The sequence below is a fragment of the Cricetulus griseus genome, chromosome 4, assembly GCF_003668045.3.
Source record: "Cricetulus griseus strain 17A/GY chromosome 4, alternate assembly CriGri-PICRH-1.0, whole genome shotgun sequence".
Taxonomy (NCBI): Eukaryota; Metazoa; Chordata; class Mammalia; order Rodentia; family Cricetidae; genus Cricetulus; species Cricetulus griseus.
The window spans coordinates 183976000-184001682 of record NC_048597.1 but is presented as its reverse complement, the minus strand read 5'-3'; the positions used below and the strand labels follow the sequence as shown (position 1 = coordinate 184001682).

The 25683-nt window shown below is 37.5% G+C and overlaps 1 protein-coding gene across 4 annotated transcripts in view; it reads right to left on the bottom strand.

Annotated features, from left to right (window-relative positions):
- Rfx7 (regulatory factor X7) overlaps positions 1–25258 on the bottom strand; it is an 82310-nt gene extending 57052 nt beyond the window's left edge. For 2 of the 4 annotated variants that reach the window (XM_027411186.2, XM_035443800.1), the window contains exons 1-2: positions 25123–25258; positions 24790–24955 (exon numbers count right to left, since the gene is read on the bottom strand). In XM_027411186.2, coding sequence (XP_027266987.1) covers positions 24790–24950 — 161 coding nt within the window. In that variant the 5' untranslated portion in view covers positions 24951–24955; positions 25123–25258. Of the gene's footprint in view, positions 1–24789; positions 24956–25122 lie in introns of those variants that run through there. The other 2 variants (XM_027411185.2, XM_027411187.2) reach the window with 2 other exon arrangements.
- Between the last annotated feature and the right edge of the window lie 425 nt (positions 25259–25683).

Here is a 25683-nt window from a genome sequence, read left to right as displayed (position 1 = left end):
TTTTTGTTTGTTTTTCGGTAGATTGAGCTTTCTCTATAGATTAACCCATGGCAAGTTTGTTTCTTCTAATTATTGCTATCTCTTTTTCCTTTCATTTTAATATGGTAAAAACTCCTAAATATTTCTAATTTTAAAAAGTGTGTCAACCACAAGAACAATTGATTCTGGCCCACAGAATCAATTCACAGGGACTCATGGGAGCTTATAGAGATCAAGGAGTCTAGTCTCTGCGTTATATATTATGGCTGAGTAGCTTGCTATTCTTGTGGAAATCTGTTTTTTTTTTTTAAACAGATAAGTTTCTTTTCTTTTTCTTAAGATTTATTTATTTTTACTTTATGTGCATTGGTGTTTTGCCTGCATGTACGTCTGTGTGAGGGTGTTGAACGCTAGAGTTACAGTTGTGAGCTGCCATGTGGGTGCTGGGAATTGAACCCAGGTTCTCTGAAAGAACAGTCAGTGCTCTTAACTGCTGAGCCATCTCTTCAGGTCCTCTTGCAGGACTCTTAACATTGGGAACAGGGGTGGTTGCTGACTCTTTTGCCTACTTTTTTTTTTTCTTTTGGTTTTTTGAGACAGGGTTTTTCTCTGTGTAGCTTTGGAGCCTATCCTGGCACTTGCTCTGGAGACCAGGCTGGCCTCGATCTCACAGAGATCCGCCTGCCTCTGCCTCCCGAGTGCTGGGACTAAAGGCGTGCAACACCAACGCCCGGTCTTCTTTTGCCTACTTATGGGACCCTTTTCCTCCTACTGGGTTGCCTCATCCAGTCTTGATAGTTTGTGCCTGGTCTTATAGTAGCATATTAGGCTTTGTTTAGTTGATGTTCCTGGGAGGTTTACTCTTTTATGCGGGGAGATGAAGGGAGGATGGATGTGAGTGAGAGGGGAGATGGGAGATTTGGGGAGGAAAAGAAAGGGGAAACTGTGATTTCCAGCTAATATATGAGAGAAGAATAATAAACACCAGACATCACTGTTTCTGTCTGCAGAAGACTTCATAGAGATGGACAATGAGGGTGTTATGCTGTCCAATGTTTGACTTCCTTCAAAATATATTCTGTCTGGCACGAAGTTAATTTATTAGCAGCTCAATCTGACATCTTTGAATGTTAGCTTCACATTTTGTCAAAATGAGCAAAAAACTGCTATACTGGTAGAGTAAACCTAGTTCTATGCTATAGAATTTATACAGTCTCAACTAATGCCAACAGTGCTCAACTAGGTCTATTAGATCTATCTTGTTGAAAATTATTTCTTAGTATCATGTGGCCTCTTCAAACTACAGGTCCCAACAGCTGCTTTCCGGAACTGGCCCTGTACATGTGACATTCGGTACTCAAGGAGAGTTAGGGACACCTTTAAAAGTGTCTCGAACTTCTCAAGCTGTCCCCTTCCCTCCAGTATCTGGACATATACAGTCAGATGCTTTAGCAGATATGCAGATTGATAATGGTTTATTTCATCTTGTTGACCCCTGTGTAAGAATGGTTTGGTCTCTGCTTAGCTGAACTATAGTATGGATTGTCAAGGAAAACACACCTGTTAGACTTTCCTTCTCTATGCTTTATTATTTAACAATAAACATAACTAAAATGTAATGTAGTTTTTATTCAGCTTTACAGTTGATTCTACAGAGGGTAAGTTCAATACCCATTACTCCATTAATGCAGGACCTGAAAGTGAATATGTATCAACATTAATTTTAGGTATCTTACAAGATAGTCTTTTATATATTTCATTAAGAAAATTGAGAAATAAAAAAATGTAAAAAGATTAAACCAAGAACATTTTCCACAATGAATATTTGCTAATTTTGGTGTATTTCCTTCTATTTAGATACAAATATTTGGTTATATACATGTACATTAAGATATTAAGATAGACTAAATTTCATAATTTCTTTTCCCATTTAACATTACATGATGAATATATTCTCAAGTTATTACATGTTATTTAACAATAGGATCCTTTTATTACTATATAATAATACCTTGACAGTAATTTTAAAATAAAGTCTCTTTTGGTTGATACTCTTTCACGATAAATTAACACTTTGTTCTCAGAAACCACACAGCTTACTCTATAACTTAGGTCTTTATTTAACTATTACTTTGATGAAGTCTTCTTGACCAAGCAATCTGTTTACAACTGTAGTCCCATTCCTGACAAACACAATCCCTATTCTCCTAGTTAACTTTTCCTTAGAGAATTTACCACCATACTTGAGTATGTACTGTTATTCACTGTTTATATTAATTTAATTGATTTTGTCCTAATATTGAAATGATTTTAATGTACAAGTATATATCCAAATATTTGGGTATAAACAGATGAAAATATACCAAAGTTAGTAGATATCATTATAGAAAATGTTCTTGGTTTATTTTTTAAAACATGTCTCCTTCCACCATGACAGAAGGTTTGGGCTAGAGAAATGGCTCAGCGGTTAAGAGCCCATTTTGATAGCTCTTCTTGAGGACCTGAGTTAAATTCCCAGCACTCACATCAGGTAGCTTACAACTGCTTGTAACCCTAGGTCCAGGGGGCTATCACATCTTTGATCTTTGTGTGCACTTGCATTAATGTACACATAATTAAAATAATAAAAATAAGTCTTGAATTTTTAAAAAAAAGACACAAGGCTTATAAAATCGGGAACCTTTGAAAATTTTGTTTACTACTTTAGTCTTGGTGCATAAAGAGCACCTCCAATTTCAGATACTTAGCTAGTGCTTGTTGAATGACTTTAAGAATATTAAGGAAGGATATACTATATAACATAATTCTGACTAGACTAAACAAATGAACAAAAGTGCACACAAATTAAAGAAATAAAAATGTGGGGCTGGAGAGATGGCTCAGAGGTTAAGAGCACCAACTGCTCTTTCAGAGGTCCTGAGTTCAATTCCCAGCAACTCATGGTGGCTCACAACCATCTGTTATGAGATCATAAATATTTGCTAACATAATACAGTGGAGACACAGAGATAAATAATGTATAGTTGTTACCCATTGGGGCTCGGCATCTACCAAGGAAGACATATCATTTACAAAGACAGTACATGGAAACTATGACATATACTATACTACAAGTATGAGGCCAAACAGGCTGAAGAACACTCACTGGAAAGCACAAGGCCAAACTGAGTGGCCTATGGTTATGGTCATGAGCTTTCTTTCAACAGAGGGAAAAGGAAGCTACTTAGCTCAAGTCAAGGAAAAGAAATGGAAGAATAGAGGATAGAATTTTAGGAAAACACTTATACGAAGTTATTCCATAACTACCCAGCAAGGGTTCCCTTCAGAAGTAAGGTGTGTGGTATAGCTGAACAGTTACCACACTGTGGGTTACACATACAGACGGGGGTAAAGTGAATTGTGCTACGCTTGGTGGAAAACTGTAGGAGAAAAGGAGCTGGAGAGGATATGCTGGAAAGTCAAGAAATTTCTCAGTATTTAATTCTGTAAGCACTTTTAAAATAAACATTTTTAAAGTAAATCACTAATTTCAAAATGGATAAAAAGAGTATTCTGAAAAATCACTGGCATCAACTCTCCAAAAATTACTAAAAAAACACACACTGTGAATATGTGTATGTTTAGATTTGCTTTTTACCATGTTAATATTCTATCTAAAGAATGTATTTATAAGCTTGTATACAGTAAATATTTTAATATATAACTTTCCAAATTTTATTTTTTTCAGTTTTTTAATTAGTTAGGTTTAAGTACTAAATATGATCTATTTCATTTTTCATTTTAAGTAGTAAAGCTTAGGTTTTGTTTAAGATATCTTGAACCACTTTTAACAGAAAGAACCTTTAATTTCATCCATTAATTTGTTTTATGTTTTACATTTTTGTTAATCTATTCTGACTTGTTTTCATTTAAGTATCTATGCACTTGGAATTCTGCTGTAACTATTGCTGTGTCTAGGCTCTGAATTTATATACCCTTTCTCCTGCAAATAGTCAAACAATTTCACTCATCCTCTTTCTGATTCATGATGTCTCTTTTAACTTTTATTTATATTATAATGTAAATACAATTTCATTATGATTCTAAATGAAAGAAAAAGGAATGTGAATACCAGCATAAAACAAGGTTTTTATCATTAAATGTTTTTGAATTTAACACTTTTATTTTTGGAACTTTAATAATGAACAACTGCAATCTAAAATGAATATAAAAGATAGGTCCAAAGTATACCATTTGTTTTTTAATCTGCTGCAATCACTTTAAAGTTCATTGGTCTTTTTAAGTTCTTGCAAAGATTAAATGCATGCAACCCAACTATGGACTCAAGAAACAAAACACAAAGCACTGCTGACATCCCTAGATAATCTTCTGTGAAACTGGATTATTCTCCCCCCCCAAATGTTTCAGATCCTTATCTTTCTCCAGGCTGTTTAAAGCAGCCTCTATACTATTCATATTGAGCTGTCACATGTTTCAGCTTACTTAAAAAAAAAAAAAGACTACAAATGATTAAGAAAATACTACAATTTAGAACATTCATAAATTTTTAGAATAATACAGGGCATATTTCTATCAAAAGAGGTTGAAAATGTACAAAATTCACATTTTACATTTCACAGTAGATTCAAGAATCCACAAATGAGCCAGGCACAGTGGTGCATACCTTTAATCCCAGCATTCAAGCTCTGTGAATTCAAGGCTTGCCTGGTCTACAGAGCAAGTGGGCAAGCCAGGGATACACAGTAAAACTTCAAAGAAAGAAAGAAAGAAAGAAAGAAAGAAAGAAAGAAAGAAAGAAAGAAAGAAAGAAAGAAAGAAAGAAAGAGAACCCCAAATATCCCTTTAACTTAGTTCCTCTGAGTCTACTTCAGTAGGATAGGGCTTGGTAGCCACAGAAAGCAAGCAATCCATCTAGCACAACCATTTCCTCTTATAGAACTGCCTGTTGACTTACATCTTCTCTTCAGCACATTATTCAGTGATTTTACTTAATTTTAAGTCAGCCTCATTATATACGTAATAATTCATTTAAGCTTTGAAACAACATGATTTCTATGAACAAACAAGCAACTGTTGTCTACTTATCAGATTCTAAATGTAAGGTAAGCAGATATATTGTTTAGAGCTCATCCACTGTACTCCACTGACTTCAGCATATTCCTGACACTTGAACTCCTTCCACGCAGCCTGTACACTCAACGTGAGGTTTCCACACCTGTGGGTTCCACATGCGGAATACACACGCATGTGTTCAACCAACCATGGATTTTTTTTTTTTTAAAAAAAGTCTCTATAATGAACACACTGGCTTTTATGGTCATTATTTCCTATCCTAATACTGGTTAACAAGTATTTACATAGCATTCACACTGTGTTAGAAATTTAGGCAATCAACTAAAGATGACTTAAGCATACAGGGTGACATATGTAGGTTGAATGCAAGTACTGTGCCACGTAAGAGAACTGCGCATCTGCCAGGGTCTTGGACTCAATCTCCCAGATATAAGGAACACTGGTATAGCATTCCTAAAAATGCTCCCTTCACATATTACCATAGTCCCTTTAACCACCATAAGATTAATACTGTAATAAAAAACAGAAATAATAACATCCTTATATGTATGTTAATGTATGTTCTTTGAATTTTACTGGAGTTAAAAAAAAATAGCAGCTAACAAATTGCCAAGCACTTACCATATGCTAGAATCTATAGTAAATGTTTTATATGAAATATTTCAATTTGTACTATAACCCTACAAGGCACACAATAAAAAAGGAAACAGCTTCAAAAGGTTAGGTCCTTGGTTGGGAAGCTCTAGCAATTATTTCTAGAATATATTATAAGGTTTGCTGCCTTTTTGTAATTCTGAGTTTTCATTTTTAAAACTGTTTAAAAGTTTTTATTCTTTACACAAAATTTCTACCAATCTTAATGAGAAAATTAATTTAGAGAAATATGATTATTTTACTGGTCCAAAACATGCTGAAGAAAAATCTGACAGCTAACATGATATCCACGAATATGAATATATAAAGGCAGAACTGTTTAGAAATGATGGGCCCCACAGAAGGACCACATAAGCATGTACTTTAGTGACAATAAAATTCAAGGTAGCATTTTGACATTTTGCCTTTTTATTTTAATAGTAAGAATAAAAAAACTTTGTAGCCTATCTAAAGTACTAGAAGACTGAACCATGAGGAGAAAGACTGTGAAGAAAAAGAACAGAGCCAAGTGAACTTTATGAGTCTAGAAGTCTATGTACTGTAATTAAGCTGTATCAAGGTGTTAGATAAAAATGCTACCTTATATGAATTTGCTATCTTTGATACTCTAGAACTATAAATGGATAATCTTTTTACTTCTAATTGTTATGCAACTCAGGCAACACAATACACTTTTCAACTTTAAAAATACCAAAACCAAAAAACATGTAGGCAGTGAAATGGGTTTAGTAGGTAAAGCTCTTGCTGCCAAGATGAATTCTGTCCCTGCAACTCCTATGATGGAAGAAAAGATAAACTCCTGAAAGTTGTGTTTTGCACCCCACATGTGCCGTCACTGCATGGTTATATGTGCACTTGTGCATGAATGCACACACAAACACAATGTCATAAAAAATCTTTAAATCAAAGTGTCCTAAAATCAGATGAAGGTAATAACTCCACAACTTTGTAACCACATTAAAAATCATTTCAGTGTTTGCTCAAAAGTAAATCTAATGGTGTTTTTCTTGGACTGTTTTCATAATTGCAAGTATGTAACAAAGGTTTTCAGATTCAGGGAGGGCACATACATGAAATATGATGCAACTAGGTGGTTACTAGATATTAAGTAGTAAGGTCTATAAATTATATTCTTGTGGACAATATACAGTAACATCTTATTTTAAAATCTAGCCTAACAATCTTTCTTTTTAAATTTTTATCTTTATTTTATGTGTATGAGTGTTTTTCCTCTATGCATGTATGGTGCCCCAGAGGTTAGAAAAGGAGTTTTGATCCCCTGGAACTGGCGTTATAGACAGTTGTGAGCCATCATGTGGGTTCTGGGAACCAAACTAGGGTCCTCTTTGAGAGCAGCCAGTGCTCTAACCACTGAGACATCTTTCCAGCCCAGCCCAACAATCTGTCTTTTAATTGCTCTGTTTAGGATAGTAACAAAGTTACCAGCAAATTTGGATTAGTCACTGCCTTATTTCTAAATTCTTTACCGTGTTGCCTTTGATTTCCATTGTTTTTTTTTTTTTTTTTTTTGCTTGCACTCTATTTCTTTCTCATTTATTTTTGTGATGATGGGGTGAAAAATAAGGTCATTATGAACCACTTAACCACTGAGCTACATCTCCAGAACTCTTTTCTCATTGTCTTTGCATAGTGTATGTGGCCTTACTACTTCCTTGCATGTGCATGTTCCTCTGTGGGAAAGAACATATGGAAGCCAGGGACAACCTCAGGTGGTGGTGGTTTTCAGGAAAATGACCTTTTTCCCCCTTCAAATATGTCCAAGTATTGGTTTGTCTGCAAGTAAGCCTGTGCAGCACTTGTGTACCTACTGCACACAAAGGCAGAAGAGGGTATTGGATACTCTGGGAGCTGCCTATGGGTTCTGAGAATAAAGCCCAGGTCCTCTAGAACAGTCCTCTAATCTTCAAATCATTGCTTCAGCCCCAAACCTTGTTTTATTAAGACAGTTTCTCAATGGCCCAAGACTTGCCAAATAGGTGAGTCAAACCCAGGGATCTGAATGTCTGCCTCTTCAGTGATGGGAATGTAAGCTTGCACTCTGCACCAGGCCTCCCCCCTCCACTCCCCATTGTCCTTTCCATGAGTTCTGAGGACTGAACACAGACCTCAGATGTGTAAGGCAAACACTTATATCAACTGAGCTATCTACCTAACCTGACTCAGTTTTCTGTACTCTTTTGGTGTACCGCATTAGCAGGCTTTCCAGCACCATAACAAAATATCTGGGATAATCAGCTTAATAAGAGAAAAGGTTTATTCTGAGAGGTACTCAGACAATCCTGAGGTTCCAATATCAACTTCAGTGGCAAGCCTCCAATGATCTAACATCTTCCAAGTAGGCTACAACTTTTAAATGTTCCATTACCTTTCAACTGTACCACTGGCTGCAGACAAAGCCCATGAGTCTTTAAAGGATTATTTTTGATCCAAACTGTAGTGGCTATCAACTACATTTCCTTCTATTTAGTCTCTTTTAGTAATATAGCCCTACAGTTTGCAATATAATTAAACTAACCCAAGTCCAGTTTTATATTCTCTCATAAAGGATCATTGCCAAGTCTTCTGTTCCATCTACTGAAGCACTGTTGTTACTTACTTTACTTATTCATGAGTTAGATATGGGTTCATCCAAGAACTATTCATAAATGTATTGTTGATGTTGCTAATTTAGACAAACTTTTATGAGCCATATCAACTTAAGGAAAATAATTTTTTTCTGTTCCATGTCAGTTTTGGAAATGTCTTGGGATAGCTTCAGATTCCATGATTCTTGCCTCAATCATGTCCACTATCAATAAGCCATGTGAACAGTAGTATTTAGTAGTTTTTCATGGTACTGGGACTGAACCCAGGACCTGAGGCACACTGGTCACTTATGTGTACTACTACTGAACTAGCTATACCCCTAACCCTAAAGGTTATTTATTTCTACCTTTTCCTTTGGATTTCCTATTCCTATGATTATCTACCTGTTCTTGCATATTGCCCAGAGTATTACTTGGTTAAATAACCATTCTAACCTTTACCCAAATTGATCTGGAATACGTGATTTCTATGCTTAGTTTGCCTCTTCAGACTTTGCTCTCTCTCTCTCTCTCTTTTTTTTTTTTCCTTTTAGCATGTCTTGTATCCTGCCTAAGCAATGATATGGAACAGAGGCAGAGGGTCTCTGTAATGTTTTACATTATTTGGCAGGAATTAGACTGTGTTTAACATTTGTTACTCCACGATGTGATAGGCTAATATTTTGTTGTTCTTTTTTGTCTCCCCTGTTCATTTTAGGCTTCCTTTGAGATTCCTTAAATGTGGTGTAATGCTGACAGTTCTCTCAGGCACAATCCTCTGTGATTATACAAGAGCCCACTGATAGGGTGATAAAGTGTAAAGGGGGGCAGTGGGGTGAGGGGGGTGGGGAGGAGGACATGACCACGGCAGACGATGGGGACAGGGACGGGACATTCTATATTCCTATCACTAGGCCTTAGTCTTTCAGAGTCTGAGCTGATTATTTCTCTTCTCTTGTATCAAAGATTAGACAGGGATGAAGTTGAGTATTTTCCTTCCTCCAGGTCAGTTAGGCTTTGGTAAAAATTCAGCTGACTGATGGTGGTGGTGGTACATGCCTTTAACCACAGCACTTGGGGAGTTCCAAAATATCCAGGACTGTCACACAGAGAAACCTTGTCTCCAAAAACAAAAACAAAACAACAACAACAAAAACAAAACACCCAAAACAACATCCAGTTGATTAGGCTGTGGTAAAAGTGTTTCCTTTGAGGTCAGGCCTTGTTAAAGAAAACAGACAGCTGTGAACATATTTTAGAATAGGTACTTTTCTCTTCCCCCTGCAGGAAGCACAGAGGGACTTTTCTTTCCTCTTCACTGTTAGAACCAGGTAAAGCTCCTGGAAGTGTAACACAGGACTGTGTGGCTCCCAGCCTCCCAGACTAGGCCCTTTTTAGAGTATATCTGCCTTCAAATTGCTGATTTGACCTGAACACACACAGTACAAATGAAGATTAAATAGAATTATATTCAAATACCATGAAAATTAAAATAAAGGAATTATTTAAGTCCACCTTAGATACTTATGACTGAGAATACAGCTTTGCTGTATTTTGGATTAACATTCTCTTTTTTGTTTGTAGATGAAACTTCTAATGATTCTTATATTTAAGTTTGAGATGCTGAATCACCTGGAGGACCAATTAAAACACAGACTGCTACTTACCCCACCAAATTTCCATTCAAATAAATCCAGGGGCCTCAAAATTTGTCAGCAAGTTCTCAGATAACCCATAATCTGAGAAATTCTGCTCTAATAAACCAAGTAGAATAGAACAATTATAGCTGAAAAGTTTTTTTTTTTTTTTTGCTTTTTAAAATAAATTTTAAATGTTTTATTTTGTGTGCATTAGTAGTTTTGCCTCCCCGTGTATGTATGTGCATAACATCAATTTATCTGGTGCCTATGGAAGACAATACCAGGTCTGCTGGAACTAGAACCAGGTATGGCTGTGAGACACCATGTGGTGCTGGGAATGGAATCTGCTTCCTCTGCAAGGAACACAAGTTCTCTTAACTGCTGAGTCACCTCTCCAACTCCTGAAGTCTTTTAAAATAGGAGTTTAAAAAAAAAAGACAAGGTTTGGAAGCCTAGGTGGCCAATTTTATGAACTGTATACTTTGCTATCTCAGCATTCTTTTCCTGTTTTTTTTTTTTAAAGATTTTTATTTACATATTATGTATACAACATTCTGCTTCCATGTATATCTGCATACCAGAAGAGGGCACCAGATCTCATAATGGATGGCTGTGAGCCACCATGTGGTTGCTGGGAATTGAACTCAGGACCTCTGGAAGAGCAGTCAGTGCTCTTAACCTCTGAGCCATCTCTCCATCCCTCTTTTCCTGTTTTAATCATTCATTCTTCACTTTGCAGATAAATCTACATCCTTCCCCACCGGCCATCACTCAGATTTCCTATGCCATCTTCAGACTTTGGCCAATGTGAAATGTCCCCCACAGGTTCATGTATTTGAACACTTGGCCCTCCACTGGTGGTGCTGTCTATGGAGGTGACAGAACTTATAGGAGGTAGAAGCTAAGAAGAGAACAAGAAAGGTTGCTGGGAGAGCAGGTGATGGGTATACTCTGGTCCAGCTTCGGCCTAACTTCTCTTCTTTCTGATCTGCATCACATAACAAGCAGCTGCTGTAAGCCCCTGCCACTAGGATCCAGCTGTTTCAGCTACCATGCCTTTCCACCATGATGGACTGCACTATCCCAAACCAAGAACCAAAATAAATCATTGCTCCCCTAAGTTACTGTTAGGTATTTTGTCACAGGGATGAGACAAACAACTAGTACAGCATGACTCAGCAAGTTGCCTCAGTTTTGTGTCTTGTAGTCTAAGTAGACCAAACCCTATGTCAGGACCAAATCCTCCAATTCAGTGTTAATGTAACTTCAAAATTCAAAGTTTTGGGAAGTAGGCTGGGACACAGAATAATCAATCCATAAATTCTGTTGTATATTTGTATGAAAGATCACTGAGTTTGATTTAGTCATTTGCTCAGTAATTTAAAAAGACTTTTAACAAGGGTTTCCTTTTTTTTCCCAGACAGGGTCTCACTATGAGCTCTGGCTGTCGTGGAACTCATTATGTAGACCAGGCTGGTCATGAACTCATAGAGATCCACTTGCCTCTGCCTCCTAATCTCTGGGACTAAAGGTGTGCACTAACCATGCCCAGCTTTAATAAAATCTGCGTGTTTGTGTACGCACATATGCCATGTATATGTGGGTGCCAACGGAAACCAAAAGAGGAAGTCATAGCCCTTGGAACTATAGTTACAAGCAGTTGTAAAAATTCAATGTTGGTGCTGGGAACTGACCTTGGGTCCTTTATAAGAGCAAAGGTGTTAACTGCTGAGACACTTCTCCAGTCCCATTTACTCTATAATTTTAAAGAGGGGGTCAACTGCTCTCACTTAGGGCATACATTATTTTATGATCCAGACACAGTGAAAGAAATGGCACTCATAGAACTAAAAGCCTTAGTAAATAGTACTTCAATTTCACTAATATAATGTAAAAGAACCAGATGCTAAAAATCCCTTACCATGTAAAATGCAACATCAGTTTATAATAACCTGTTTGGGGAGGAAATGACCAGATTAAATACATTAAATGCACAGTAATACATGGGGAAAACTAAGTGTCTACGAGAATATACCATATAAAAGATAGTCATTAGTATCTACCACTAGATGAAAAATAAAAAGGTGGCTGGGAATTGTAGTGCACACCTTTAATCCCAGCACTCAGAAGGTAGAGGCAGATGAATCTCTGAGCTTTGAGACCAGCCTGGTCTTCAGAGAGAGTTCCAGGACAGCCAGGGCTACACAGAGAAAAACCAAACAAAATAAAAAGGTACAAAAGATGTCATCAGATTCAAATAACTACAGCATTGGAAGCAGGAAAAAATTCAGAGTGATTAAATTATCATTTGGAACTCACTATATACAATATGAAGTCAAGAAAAGGCTAATGTGAACTAGAGGAGCAAAAAAAAAAATGTTTCATAGAACAAATGATTTGGGCTGCAACTTCCGTATGTGTTAAGCTGTGGTAGGATTTGGAGACAGGAGGAGATTCTAGGAAAGACATCTATCATGAAAAATAAGGGACAAAAGCAGGACCACAACAGACAAGGCTAATAGTAATGTACTTGTCGGACTGAAGCAGATGCTAAATGCTGGAGAACATCAAAATAAGGTTGAACCAACTGTATGACAACTACATTGCTTGCAGCTCTTATAAACCAAATGGAAATCTTCATACAGTATGGCGAATAAGAAATTACTGCGGAGTTTTAGAAAGGAACCATACAAAAACTAACATTTGTAAAGATTTATTTAAACAGCAATACATAGTGGAGTTTAGTGAGGGAAAACTGCCAAGATTAATGTATTACTTTTTCACCACTAATGACAAAATGACACAGCCAAGAGAAGAAAGGTTTATTTTGGCTCATGATTTCAGAAGCTTTAGTCCAGGATGGTGGAGAAGAGATGGCAGAATGAATACAGGCTGGAGTAATGCACAGAATGAATGAGTAATACAGAATGAATACCAGGCCCATTCCCTAGCAACCCACTTCTTGATGGTTCCTTAATAACCAAAAACAGTGCCACCAGTTGGGGACCTCACATTTAAATTTCTGAGCCTCTGAAGAACACTTCACATTCAAATTCTAATATTCTGATTCTGTTCTCTCCACTCACCCAGTCTCAGCTATCTCATAATGGAAAATGCATCTAGTCCAACTCCAAGAGTTCCTATAGTCTTAACCCAGCTCAAAAGTCCATAGCCTCTTTTGTGACTCTATGTAACCACTTAGTTATTAGCTCCCTCACATTCAAATCACATGCTACATTCTTCAAATACACAATGCCATAGAATAAACAATCTATTTTCAAAGGGAAAATGGGAAATAACAAGCAAAGACTAGATGGAAACCCAATACAGCAAACAGCAAAACTTGAAGCTAAATATCTGATATCAGGGGGACACAGTAGCTCTTATAGCCCTGCTATTTGCAACACATGTGGTCTGTCTCTTGGGTGTCTGCAGTTTTCATTAGCGGATGTCCCATGTTCCTGGTTTCACAACATTCTGGTTTCATCTCCAAAGCTTCAAACAAAGCTTACTAAGACAAGGAGCTACACAAGGCCTGCCTTACAGGATTTTCTCTGGAATCTAGGTGCAAGCCTCTTTTACTCCATAACTAATCCTTGTATTCTGCACGTCTGTGAAACAGTACCACATGGACAACTCCAAGTTCCACTGCCAGCTTGGGATGTGGTCAGGCCTCCATTTCCCACAGCTCAAGCAGCTTCTAATGCCTGAGTGGTTGTATCAGGAAAAACACTTCTGCCATCTTTGTTTTCAACAGTATACTGTAGATTATTGTGTGCTGCGTGCGCTCAAAGATGATCCGTAGTCCGTAAGGCTAAGATTTCTTTATTCAGATAAACACCAGCCCAAACGCAAGCCAGGGCATGCCAGGGGCAGCAAGGCAGCCAGGCCAGAGAGAAGCTATTCACGTGTGTGTGGTCCCTTAAGAACCCCCCACGCGTCATCCTGAACACCCCTTGACCACGCCCTGACAGGCATGGTTAAGTACACCTGTAGCCGGCCCTTAGGAGGCGTGGTTACGGTGTCTCCCTACAGTATACCATGGATGCTGTATCTTCTTAGGCATTATTTACTTATTTAAATTATATGTTTAGGTGTGAGGACATGTACAAGTGCAGGTGTCCATGAAGTCCAAAAAAGGAAGTTAGAGCCCCTGGACTTGAGTTACAGGCCATTGTGAATCTCTTATTGATACTAGGAACTGAACTCTGGCCAGGCCAGTCCTCAGGAGTATGTTAACTGCTGAGCCATCTCTCTAACCCACCCTTTTTAAAGTAAAAGTTTTTCAATTATGGTTTCAGTTCTATCACATACCTGAGCCTTTGTTGGATGGAACCTCACCATCAAGGTATTTTTCCTACTTATGCGGTGCAAAGTACTTGGTTTCTCTATTGGTGCTTATCTCTTTAACAGTAAACAGTCATTGCATTTGTATGTTCATCGTTTCTAAATATGATTATTTCCTTTCCTTGGAAAATTGTACATTTTCATATCCTTCTGTTTCTCTTGCTGCCTTCATTCACTATAAATCCAGGGAAGTGCAATGAACAAAACCCATGTCACAGCCTGACATACTGTCTTGAAATTTCTTCCATAAAATAGATTAATCCATTACTTCTGAATTCAATCTCATTCAAATTTTCAGGAGATGGACAAAATATAGTTAAATTTATTTATTTGTTTTGCGAAATGTTACACAGATGGCCTCTAACCCAATCCCCAGTAAGTGTCGTTGTTCCCCTCGAAACTTCATAAGCAAAATCTTTACTGTCTTCATTTGTATTGACATTCTGGTCTTCCCAATTCCAAACAGGATGGCACATTAAACATTGCTTATAATTCTCTACAGTTTCTCTAACTAACAGTTCTAAAACTCTTCCACATTTCTCCTGCAAAACAATTCTGAAGAACTATAAATCAAACAGTCAAGATTCATTGCAGTAATAACACTCACAACATCAATTTTCTGTATTACATTTCTCATGGCTATGACAAAGCAATGCAGGGAGGAAAGGTTGTTTTGGTTTAGGGTTCAGAAGTTTTAATGACATCGTGGTACAGTCATGACAGTCAGAGTATTTGTCCGGGACTCCTCATATCTCAGCTGCAGACAGGAAACAGAGAACAAGACTGAAGCAAGGACAGCCTATAACCTGCAGTCATCCACCTCTGGGAGCCAGGGAGCCAGACCCTACTTCCTAAAAGTTCCACAACCACCCAAACAGAACCACTAGCTGTGAACCTGGCATGCAAATGTACGAACCCAAGAGAGCTATCTTAGACTCAAATAATGACAATAACTACTACTATTAATAATACAGGTATAGAAGGTTAAAGCACTGAACCATGGTTTTGACAGTGGAAACAGGAAGAAGTTTAAGTTAACTACAAGTTGACTACAAAATTAGTCAACTAGTTAAAATAAGAAATACAGAACAGAGACATGGACAGAAAAAAATCAAATGTGCAACCAATATTGCTAGACTGATTTAAAAAAGATATAATGGTATCTACTATCAAAAGAAGTAGATAAATAGAAAACATGGCAAATTGAGGCCATAAGCTGCTATGACACAGAAGAAAGATTGCGGCTAAAGTCTGGGGCTGGAGAAATGACTCGGTGGTTAAGAGCACTTGTCGCTGTAGAAAACCAAGATTCTGTTCCAGGACCCACTTGGTGACACACAACTACTTATAATTCTAGTCCCAGGGGAATCCAATATCCTCTTCTCACCTACATAGGCACCAGACATACATGCATACATTCTTACATTCATACATGGCTTACATTCATACATGTAGGCAAAACAAATAAAAAATAAAAATAAAAAAACAAATAAATCTAAAAATATAAAATAAAATGCTAAGCTTTCTTAGTGCTCATCCATATCCATCCTTTTCTTCCCTGTTACTATTTTATATTTTTCTTCTACCTATAAATCAAAGCTTAGGTAAGAAGGTTATAATTAGCTGGTACTACCACTTATATGTGGGAACTTAGCTGGTACTACCATTTATATGTGGGAACTATACTCCTTAATAATTTTTGCAAATAATTTTTCTCCCAAACTATCTTCTTCTACTTACCTACATTATTGGTAAGGTTCACTGTCATCAACGGCTCTAAACCTAATTCATGACAGAGGGAATAAAGAAGTCACAGTAAGGTTCTCTTAAGCAGTATGTTCAAATCTATAGTCTGTCTTGTGATTTTTTTTTTTTAAATAAGCCCACAACCCTGGGTTTTGCAAATAAAAATAATTAATATCCTTATTGAATCCCTCTCTTATCTACTACTTATTATACCATTACTGCATTAGACAAAAACTTACTTTTATATGTAAAATCCAAGTGGGTAATGTTTTAAAGACTGGAGTAGTACCTTATTTTCAATATTCCTATGCTTTACATATGGAAGGATTACAATAAATATATGCTGAATTTATCTTTCAATGCATACTTGCCTTCATGAATTTAGGATTAATCTTTGACTTTCTTACTTCCTAGAAACTTTTAGATGTAGAATTCGACTGAATGATACTTGCTCACAGCTTTGCTTCAGAAAAAGGGGATCATATTTTTAATAATATGACTGTGATAATTTCTATCATAGATGCTTATATCCCATTTGCCTTTAATAGCACTTCATTGACCACAATCAAATTAGGGAAATGATTAATTTACATTAACTGAATCCTTTTGTTGAAATACATTTTCCAGGTTCCCAGAAACACAAATTACTTCAAGTAAGATATCAGAGAAGTCTTATGTAATTACATTGCTAAATTTCATCTCCATAGCAAAAAATATAAGCTGTTAGCCTCTCTATATAGAAATAACATTTTACTGTGTACTTCATACTACTCAAGATTTTTGCAGTGATGGCTTTGTTTCATATATATGTTTAGTCCCTACTCTGAGGTTCACGTAATAGAAAATGAGAATGTTTCATTTAGTTAAACTGTGCTTAAAAAGTCACTAAAATGGACTTACTTCAGGTAATAAGACAAGTCTAAATTATCAAGAAATATTAAATTACACAATTTATAAGAAGCTCATAAATCAGTGGTTTATGAATTGCAGCATGTATTAGAAGGGGGGGAAAGGATAACAGAAGCAAAAGAAAAAATGGTCACTTACTACAGGAATCTTGTATTCTTATTTTGTGTCTCTTTGACAGTATGAAGTAAGACAGTCATGAAAAAACAGGAAGAAAACACAAACCTAAGTGCTCTTCATGCTCAGGTTTTGAGTGTGCCTGTTGCGGGGTGGAGGGGTGGGGGGTATGGATGTATTCATGTGTAGTGTCCTTATGTGCAGGCCAGAATTTGACACTGGATATCTTCCTGAATCACTCACCACCTTTATTTGAGACAGGATCTCATGGTGAACCGGGAGCTCATCAATTTGGATAGGTCGGCCAGCCAGTGAGCTTTAAACACCAGCCTATCTCTGCAGCCTATTGCAAAACACATGTAGGTGCACCTTTTTTTTTTTTTTTTTTTTTTACCACGAACACTGGAAATCCAAACTCAGGTTCTCATGCTTGCATGGCAGGCACCTTACTGACTTAGCGGTTTCCCTAGCCCCATGCTCAGCTTTATGCTTAAAATCATAAAGGTCAATAACACAAGTGATGATTGCAGCCTCCAAGAAAACCAATCATTATGATGTACTATCAACAATAGAGCTCAAATTCCAAGAAAGCTGATTCCAAAAATGAAAAAGGAGACAAATATAAGGCATCTATACCATCACTTTCTATATCCGTGTTTTTGAAAGGCATCACTAATCAGAATGTAAATTCAAATCAATTTGTTAGTACTATATTCAGATGTGTATAAAAGTATTATACACCACCCGATCTCTTGCTATCCAAACTTAAGACAAATAAAATCAAACAATTTTTTCCCCTACATAAAGCTATTTTGGAAAAGATGGGAAATCACACCCTATTGACTCCTTTACTTCCTGAAGTTCATGACATAACAGATTGCAGTCTTTCACTATACAACCTCTCACCCTCTCAATTCAGTACCCCAAATGGAGACTCAAACAGCAAGGAATATCTACATGTTTTCAGTTTATTCTCAGATGCAAAGAAATATAAAACCTTACCTCTATACAACTTTTTGTAATATATATATCTACCATAATAGATATTGATAGAAACAATATAGATAGAAACACTGTAAAAATTAATCAAACCTGGGGAGGGGCCTAGGCCCAGCACAGGAAGATTTGGTGGACTTGGTGGAGCCCCGGTTGGGGGCCCTACCCTGCCTGGGGAGTGGTGGGTGGATGGGGTGGAGGGTAGGTTGGAGGTGGGGGAGAAGGAATGGGGGTGAGGGGAGGGAGAGGGGAATTACATGTGAAACAAGCCTGTTCCCTAACTTGAATTAATAATAATAATAAAGAGAAAAAAAATTAATCAAACCTTACTGTTTCTGTTTCCTTTTATAAAAAGGACACATGCAGTTCATAAAACAAAAACAATGCTTACTTATAGCCTCAAAAATTATTAAATCATGTTTGAAAGTTTTTATTTATGTGGATTAAAATCGAGTGGTAACTATATTAATCTCATAGTAATCAAGAGTGTGTTGACCTTTATTCCACTGTCCTGCCCAGAAGAGGAAGATTCTTCCCGTATTAGACAATGCTACTCATCTTTAACCTGACCTCTTAAAATCCTCCAGAAAATAAATGCCTACATAAAGAGAATAACAGAAATGGAGGCAATGGATAAGAGTGTATGATTTTGATAGAGTTGTGGAATAACCATCTTACTGCCCTGTTCTTAAAAAGCCACGGTCACAACAACTCATTAAAATGTCTATTGTGAAGCTCAACCCTACACTAAATTATTCTGAAAATAATAAACAACTGTCTTTTGTTTACATTAGCAATTTTTTAAAAAATGGCATTCACTATTGCCTTAAAATACTTCACTAGTACTATAGGAAGAGGTTTCTATGTGAAATGCATGTAGGTTTTAAGCAACTTTAAAAAAAAAGCAAAAGAATCAAACAGCCCCTTATTACTATCTCTCAACAGTCTCCTCAATAACTGGAATTACTGTATAGTCTAGCATACTTGTACATAATAAACCAGCTCTTAGAATACTTCAAATGTTACACATTTTCAATAAATATTTGCAGACCTAATCTCATGTAATGAAACACTTGCACATGATAATGATAAGAGAACACTTTCAGATAGTCCTCCTGGGCTAACACCCAAACAGACACTAGCAAATCCTAATAACCTGTTGACTAAAACTGTTCTGTTGACTGCCTGTGATAATTATATTAGTCTTTCACTGTGTGTATGCTATGTTTTATTATTGCTGTCAATACTAATTTAGTAGCAGACTCATATAATTTAAAGCTAAAAGAACCTGCAAGGTCATTCAGTACAACTCTCATGTTATAAATGAGGAAATGAAGGTGTACTTTCTTGCAGAGTCCATATTTTGACATGTGTCTTTTCTTTCCCTGGTCAGTCTCCAATTCACTGCACATTTTCCACCCTAGGTTAACGTTACAGGCAAATGAGCACTCCTTAAATGCCTGTGTTTATTTAGCATAGCACTTTGTATGTAGCAGATATTCAGTTGAGTACTTGTTCTTTCTTAAGTGTTCAAATTTTAGTAAATGACAATGTTTAGGATATTTTCAAAATTTTAGGTAAAAGCAAGCTGATGTAATTTTTATTCAAAGCACACCTTTCATGATGAATAAGATACTTTCTGTCCTTTCTACCAGTTCACTTGCCACCAAATCCTAAAACCAGTAAAGAGACAGAAACCAAATCAGTTTGCATATACCATCATTCAAGAAATCTTCCAGGGAGGAGAGCTAACTGTTCAATTATTTAAACACATACATATCATTAGTTAACCTAAATAGGAACAGACATTTGACATGTTTGAAACTGCTTAACTTGCCTTTTTGGATGGCAGGGAAGACAATTTCTTTCTGGAATCAGAGTCACTTAGAGCTGGGACACAAACATCAGAGTTGGCCTCAATATAGACAAACAAAAGCAAGCCAAATCTTTTCTGTGATGATTATAGAAGATTAGCTGACTTCAGGGAAGGGAGCATTTAACCAACTAAACTAAAATACATGCAAGACAAAAAAGATCCTGGGCTTAAAATAAACTAAAGATATGAGCTACCTAACAGTACATGTTTCCCATTGAAGTTGGATGAATAACAATTATTTCTTACAGCACTAATAAACTGCATGGCTCAAGAACAAAACTGAACTACTGAGTTCTATGCCAAAGGACAGAAAACAGGACTAATATGGTATTACTATGTAAATATTATAGAGTAGCATACTCTACTCATTGTATTAAATTGAAATGAGATTAATCATTTACTATCAAGATGCTTATTGTTGTAACAATAAGAAACCAAAACAAAATTAATTGGTTATAAATGATAATCCAGAAAATACCCAAAATAATTCTTAGATTACAATTCTACGTCTAAAATACACATATCAGAACTGAATAAAGACAAGGAACTCTTGACCTCCAACACTACCTCTAAGGTTGGCTAATGAATCTAAAAATTCTATAGCTTCCCTGTCATTCAGTTTCATAACATAAAATAGGTAGAATGATGACACACCTTACTGTTTAAAGACTTGTAAGGTTTTAAGTGAAAATAATACTATTAGAATCTGAATTTTCTGAGTACAGCATTAAAATATCATCTATAATAAAATATCAGGCCTTCTTTTGACTTTTTAGGTGAAGATGTATTATCTAGGTACAACCTATAGCAAATATGAGCCACTCCTACCCATGTACATTTCTTCCTTCATTCCTTTCTTCCCTTTAATGCAGTGGCAAGTATCCGGGGATAACCCAGAGCCTTATACAAGATCTGAGCTACATCACCATCCCATGATCTATTTGTTTTGTTTTGATTTTGAGACAGGGTCTCTTTTTGTAGCTCTGGCTGGCTTCAAACTCAGGTATTCTCCTGTTTCAATTTCTTGAGTGCTGGGATTAAAGGTGTGCACCACCACATCTAGCCTATGATCAATTCTTAAACGTAACTAATTAAACAGAAGAGATCGAAAATATTGTATTATATATGTTTTTTAAATTTTAATCCTATCATTGTTTCCAAGTAAAGCATCTTTTAAAAGAAAGAGAGGGAGCAAAGTTTGGTAGTGCATACTTTTAATCCTAGCACTAGGCAGGCAGAGGCAGGCAGAGGCAGGAGGATATCTCTGTGAGTTTAAGGCCAGCCAATCTGGCCTATATACCAAGCTCCATGACCGCCAAGACTACCTAAAGGGACCCTGTCTCAAAAAACAAATGGGGTGTAGGCAGTAAAAATTTTCTTTGTTTAAATTAAATAGAAATTTTCATGTTGTTTTTCAAGGGAGAAGTCACTGAGAAGGGAAAACATAAGTATACAAAGAGAAATGCAATGTAAATTAAAGAAGTTTATACTTAAGTTGGCTATGGCTTTGTTTTAGGTTGTCAGTATGAATCTTCCTTTAGAAAAGAACGGTTTAGATACTAGGTATCATGGGATGAGGGGCTGAGGCAGTAGCATCATGAATCCCAAGCCAGCCAGGGTCACAGACCAAAACCCTGTTCAAAAAACCAAAAAGAAAAACTATGTGTGTGTCTACTATTTTAATATTCTTTACCTTTCTCCCTCCTTTGAGAAAAAGATTATTTTTAAATTATATCATCTATAAGATATAAATACCATTTTTATAGCTTAATCAGAATTAAAATACCTCTACAAATAAAATTCCTTTCATATGAGGCATATAAGTAATTTGGACCCTTTGTCTATGGAATGGGAAGGAATAAAGTAAAGAAACAACACTCAGGTTAACCTAGGCATAATTTGAAGATATTCACAAACATATTAACTATCAAGTTAACAGTATATGTTCTAGAATTACTTTTAAAAGCCCACACTATTTCTAACTCTTAAGAAATAGTTTTAATCTCATCAAATACTACATCTTGATGTTGAATACTTACTCCTTTTTAAGAGACATATTTAATGCTTGAAATACAATGGAATGCTTTTGTCAAACAGCATTTAATAAATGGAATAAACTAATTGTGAGCCAAGATAATAAATAACTCATTGTCCAGCTAAAGGCCTACATTACATACTATATTTATATTTGTAGAGTAGGAGGGCAAGTACAGACTTGTTGTGATCTGCAAGCCCATAGTGTAGAAACTACGATCAACCTAAATGCAAAACCCAGTTCATAATTTTTAAATGCCACATTTCTTTTGAATCTCATTTTAACTCTTAATAATGGTACTGAAGAATGACACAGAAGCAATAAAAAATTGACAATCTCTCAGAACATTACCAGGTGATTTTTTTTTTAATGATGGAAAAAGTTATTGCCTAAAAAGTATAAAACATATATAGAATTATAGTTGTATCTATTAAACCAGTTTTAATTTTTTTAAAAAATACTATTTTTCATATGGTAGTAATGTGCTAGGCATGGAAGTATATGTCCTTAAACCAAACTTGGAAGGCAGAAAGGCAGGTAGGACTTCTGAGTTTGAGGCCAGCCAGGGTTACATAGTAAGATAGTAAGCCTTTGACTTAAAAAAAAAAAAGTAACAATGAAAATTTTACACTTTCACATCTGTATTTTGTATAGTTACTTGATGAATAATATGAATCTATTCTTGTGGAGGAGTTACATGTCTATATTAAATATGGCCACTAATGTTTATCATCCACCATGGTTATTTAGCATCCTCAAGTTTTAACTATAAAGGAATAAGGAATAATTTTTGCAAATAGAATTACTAAAGTTGGCACTGAAAAGCTGATGTCATTACAAATGAAGATACAGAATAATATATTTTGATATTAAGATATATGTTTGCTCATTAATTTTTCAGAGCCAAGTCCACTCCCTCAACTTGAGAAGTTTTTTCATGTGAAAGTCAGCATAGTTAAGTTGTAATAGATGTGTAAATATCATTACCAATGGAGGAATTAAATTACGATTCAGGACAAATATATAAACAAGCACTCCCCAATCATCATCATTCTAACACTATTCTCAGTGCCTATACAATTCATTCTTTCTGTGGAATTATAAAGTCAAATTCTTCTCCCTTACTGTTCTCATAATAAAACAGCTTTTCAACCTTTAAAATTTGCCTTTCTTAAAAGATCTGATTCCTTCAACTGGGATGTCTTTCAATTGAGGCTAGAAAACCAGGATGTTTTACTTCAATTCCATATTTTCAGGGACCCTAAGTTACATTATCCAGTGATAAAACACCTGGCTTTGTGGAGCCCAACACAGTAAGCAGGGAATTAATCATACCTTTATTTAAACTACAGCTTTTAAAACAGGGTGATGGTATCTGAAGTCCCCCTCCCTATAATAAACATAAACATACACACACACACAAAACCTTCACACAACTGACCTACTCAAGTTGCCACAAACTATAGTCAAAGCCTTAAAAAAATTCCTTTAAAAATAATTAAGCTTGGTATTAAAATTAAAAATAAAAGCAAGACATTCAACTGTCAACTACGGTGTAGTATGAAACTAGTAAAGCCTGCACTGACCTACTTCATATTAGCATCATGACATGGAAGCATGCCAAGAAAATGATGAAAATTACTATATAACAACTCTTAATTTTGCATCTAAAATTGTTACTCTCTTGAAATGCTCAAATGCTGTACATACAATGCCAGTTGCTTTATGATACCTTTGTCTTTAAATTGCAAGTTTTGGTCTTTTACTAGTCATATTCAATGATGAGCCTGCCAGATTCATGCTCCAAAATCAAGGCTATTTATTTTCACATCATACTTAATTCTATTTTAAAACTTCTATTAAAAGCAATCTTAGACCAAATTCCAAATATTGCTTTCCATTTTAAAAATAGTACCACACTTTAAAAAAAAAGTTAATAAAGAATCGTACAAAATAATGCAAGTTCACATTCAAAGAACATTTGCAAAGGTTCTAACAGAAGATGGACTTAACTCTTGTGTATTTATTACTATTGTCATCAGTCTTTAAGAGTTCAGTTAACACTGAAACATAGCAAATTCCCATACAAGAAATACAGGACTAGTAAAGGATGTTCCATTTAGTTTCTTTTTAATAATGAAACAAAATGGCAAGATGGTTTACATTAAAAAAATCACTTTACCGTGTAAATTACCACGTTAAAACAAAACACTTTATGCTAAAGCAGCATTTCCTTTACAGTTATTGTAAAAAATAAATTCCCTAGAAGGGAAATTTAGCACGAGAATAAAGGAGGCAAAACCATCCAGAAACAGCAGCTAATCCAACTGAATGGAAAAGACACGTTAGGTTTTGTGTTGCATATTAATGTTGTTTCGTACAATGTCTTGTTTGGTCAAAATTCACAATACACTTCTTCCTCCTTCCATGACTACAAAAGGAGTCAACACATTTCACATTCCAAGTTTCCAATTCATGCCACTATCATGCAATGACTTAATCTTGACCCGTATTTCCCTTACTGTATGTGGAAAATGCACAAATAACTTGTTTATCTTGCTTACAATTGAGGAGAGAGAAGCATGGTGTGTGTGTTTGTGTGTGTCTAAGGAGAGCAGGGGTGTGTGCAAGCTGTGTGTGTGTGTCTAAGGAGACCAGGGGTGGGTGCAAGCTCCCCCCTCCAGAGGTGCCACAGCCATGCACCCGGCTGTGGAAACCCACCTTCAATGCATGCATCAGCCTTCTCTTCGGATGCCGCCGCCGCCGCCCCCCACCCCCCTTTGCAGCAGAAATGTGCCTAGGCTGTTCTACCCCAGCGATGGAGGATCCTCTTACCAGATGGAGTTCTTGATCTTGTGTTGCAGAGCGTTGGCCTCTGTCCCTGGCAGCCCGGGCACAAGGGCTGGCAGAGCCACCCCGGGGTTGGGGGCGCTGAGGGGAAGCTGCTGATGGGCATCGGGCTGCTGTGGTGGCGGCTGTTGTTGTTCCTCTGCCATCGCTGCTGGAGGGGAGGGAGGGAGGGAAGATGGGGGCGCGGGGAAGGGTGAGGGAAGAGACGCGGAGGGGAGGACGACGAGGGGAGGAGGAGGGGAGGGAGGGAGAGGAGGAGGAGGAGGAGGAGGAGGAGGAGGAGGAGGAGGAAGGAAGCTGGATAAGCTAGGCCTATACCCCAGGGCTCGAGTGAGTCGCTTTCGCCGGCCGCCTGAGGGACATCCCCGGGGAGACCGAGCGGCTCCTCGCGGCTCTCCTCGCGGTTCCTCTCCCCGTTTTCTTTGCGGTTCTCGTCACGGTTCCTCTCCCGGTTCTCCTCACGGCCCCGCGCGTCACCGCGGCAGAGGCATGGCGGCGCCCCTCAGCCCCCCGTCAGCGGCCGGGGCTGGGGGGCGTCTGAAAAACGAGGTCCGTGGCCAGGCGCCCCCTCCGACCCCAAATCCAACCCGACGGGTCTCTCGGGGGCCTGCCTCCCGGCCGCCCTCCCCCGGGGGCCTGGCGCCTCCGAGCTCCCCGCGCCGCTCGCTCGCTCCGGGCCCGCCGCCGCGCCCGCCGCTGTCCTGCCAGCCCCGAGCAGCCCAGCGCGCGCAGCCGCACTGCGGCCCGGCGCAGACGGCACAACACTACCGCGCGGCCGGGGGGCGTGGACGCGCGTGTGCGGGCGCGGCGCGGGGGCCGCAGGGGGGCGCGGAGCGCGCGGGGCGGAGCGGCCGCGGGGCCGGCCCAGGAAGCCGCGGC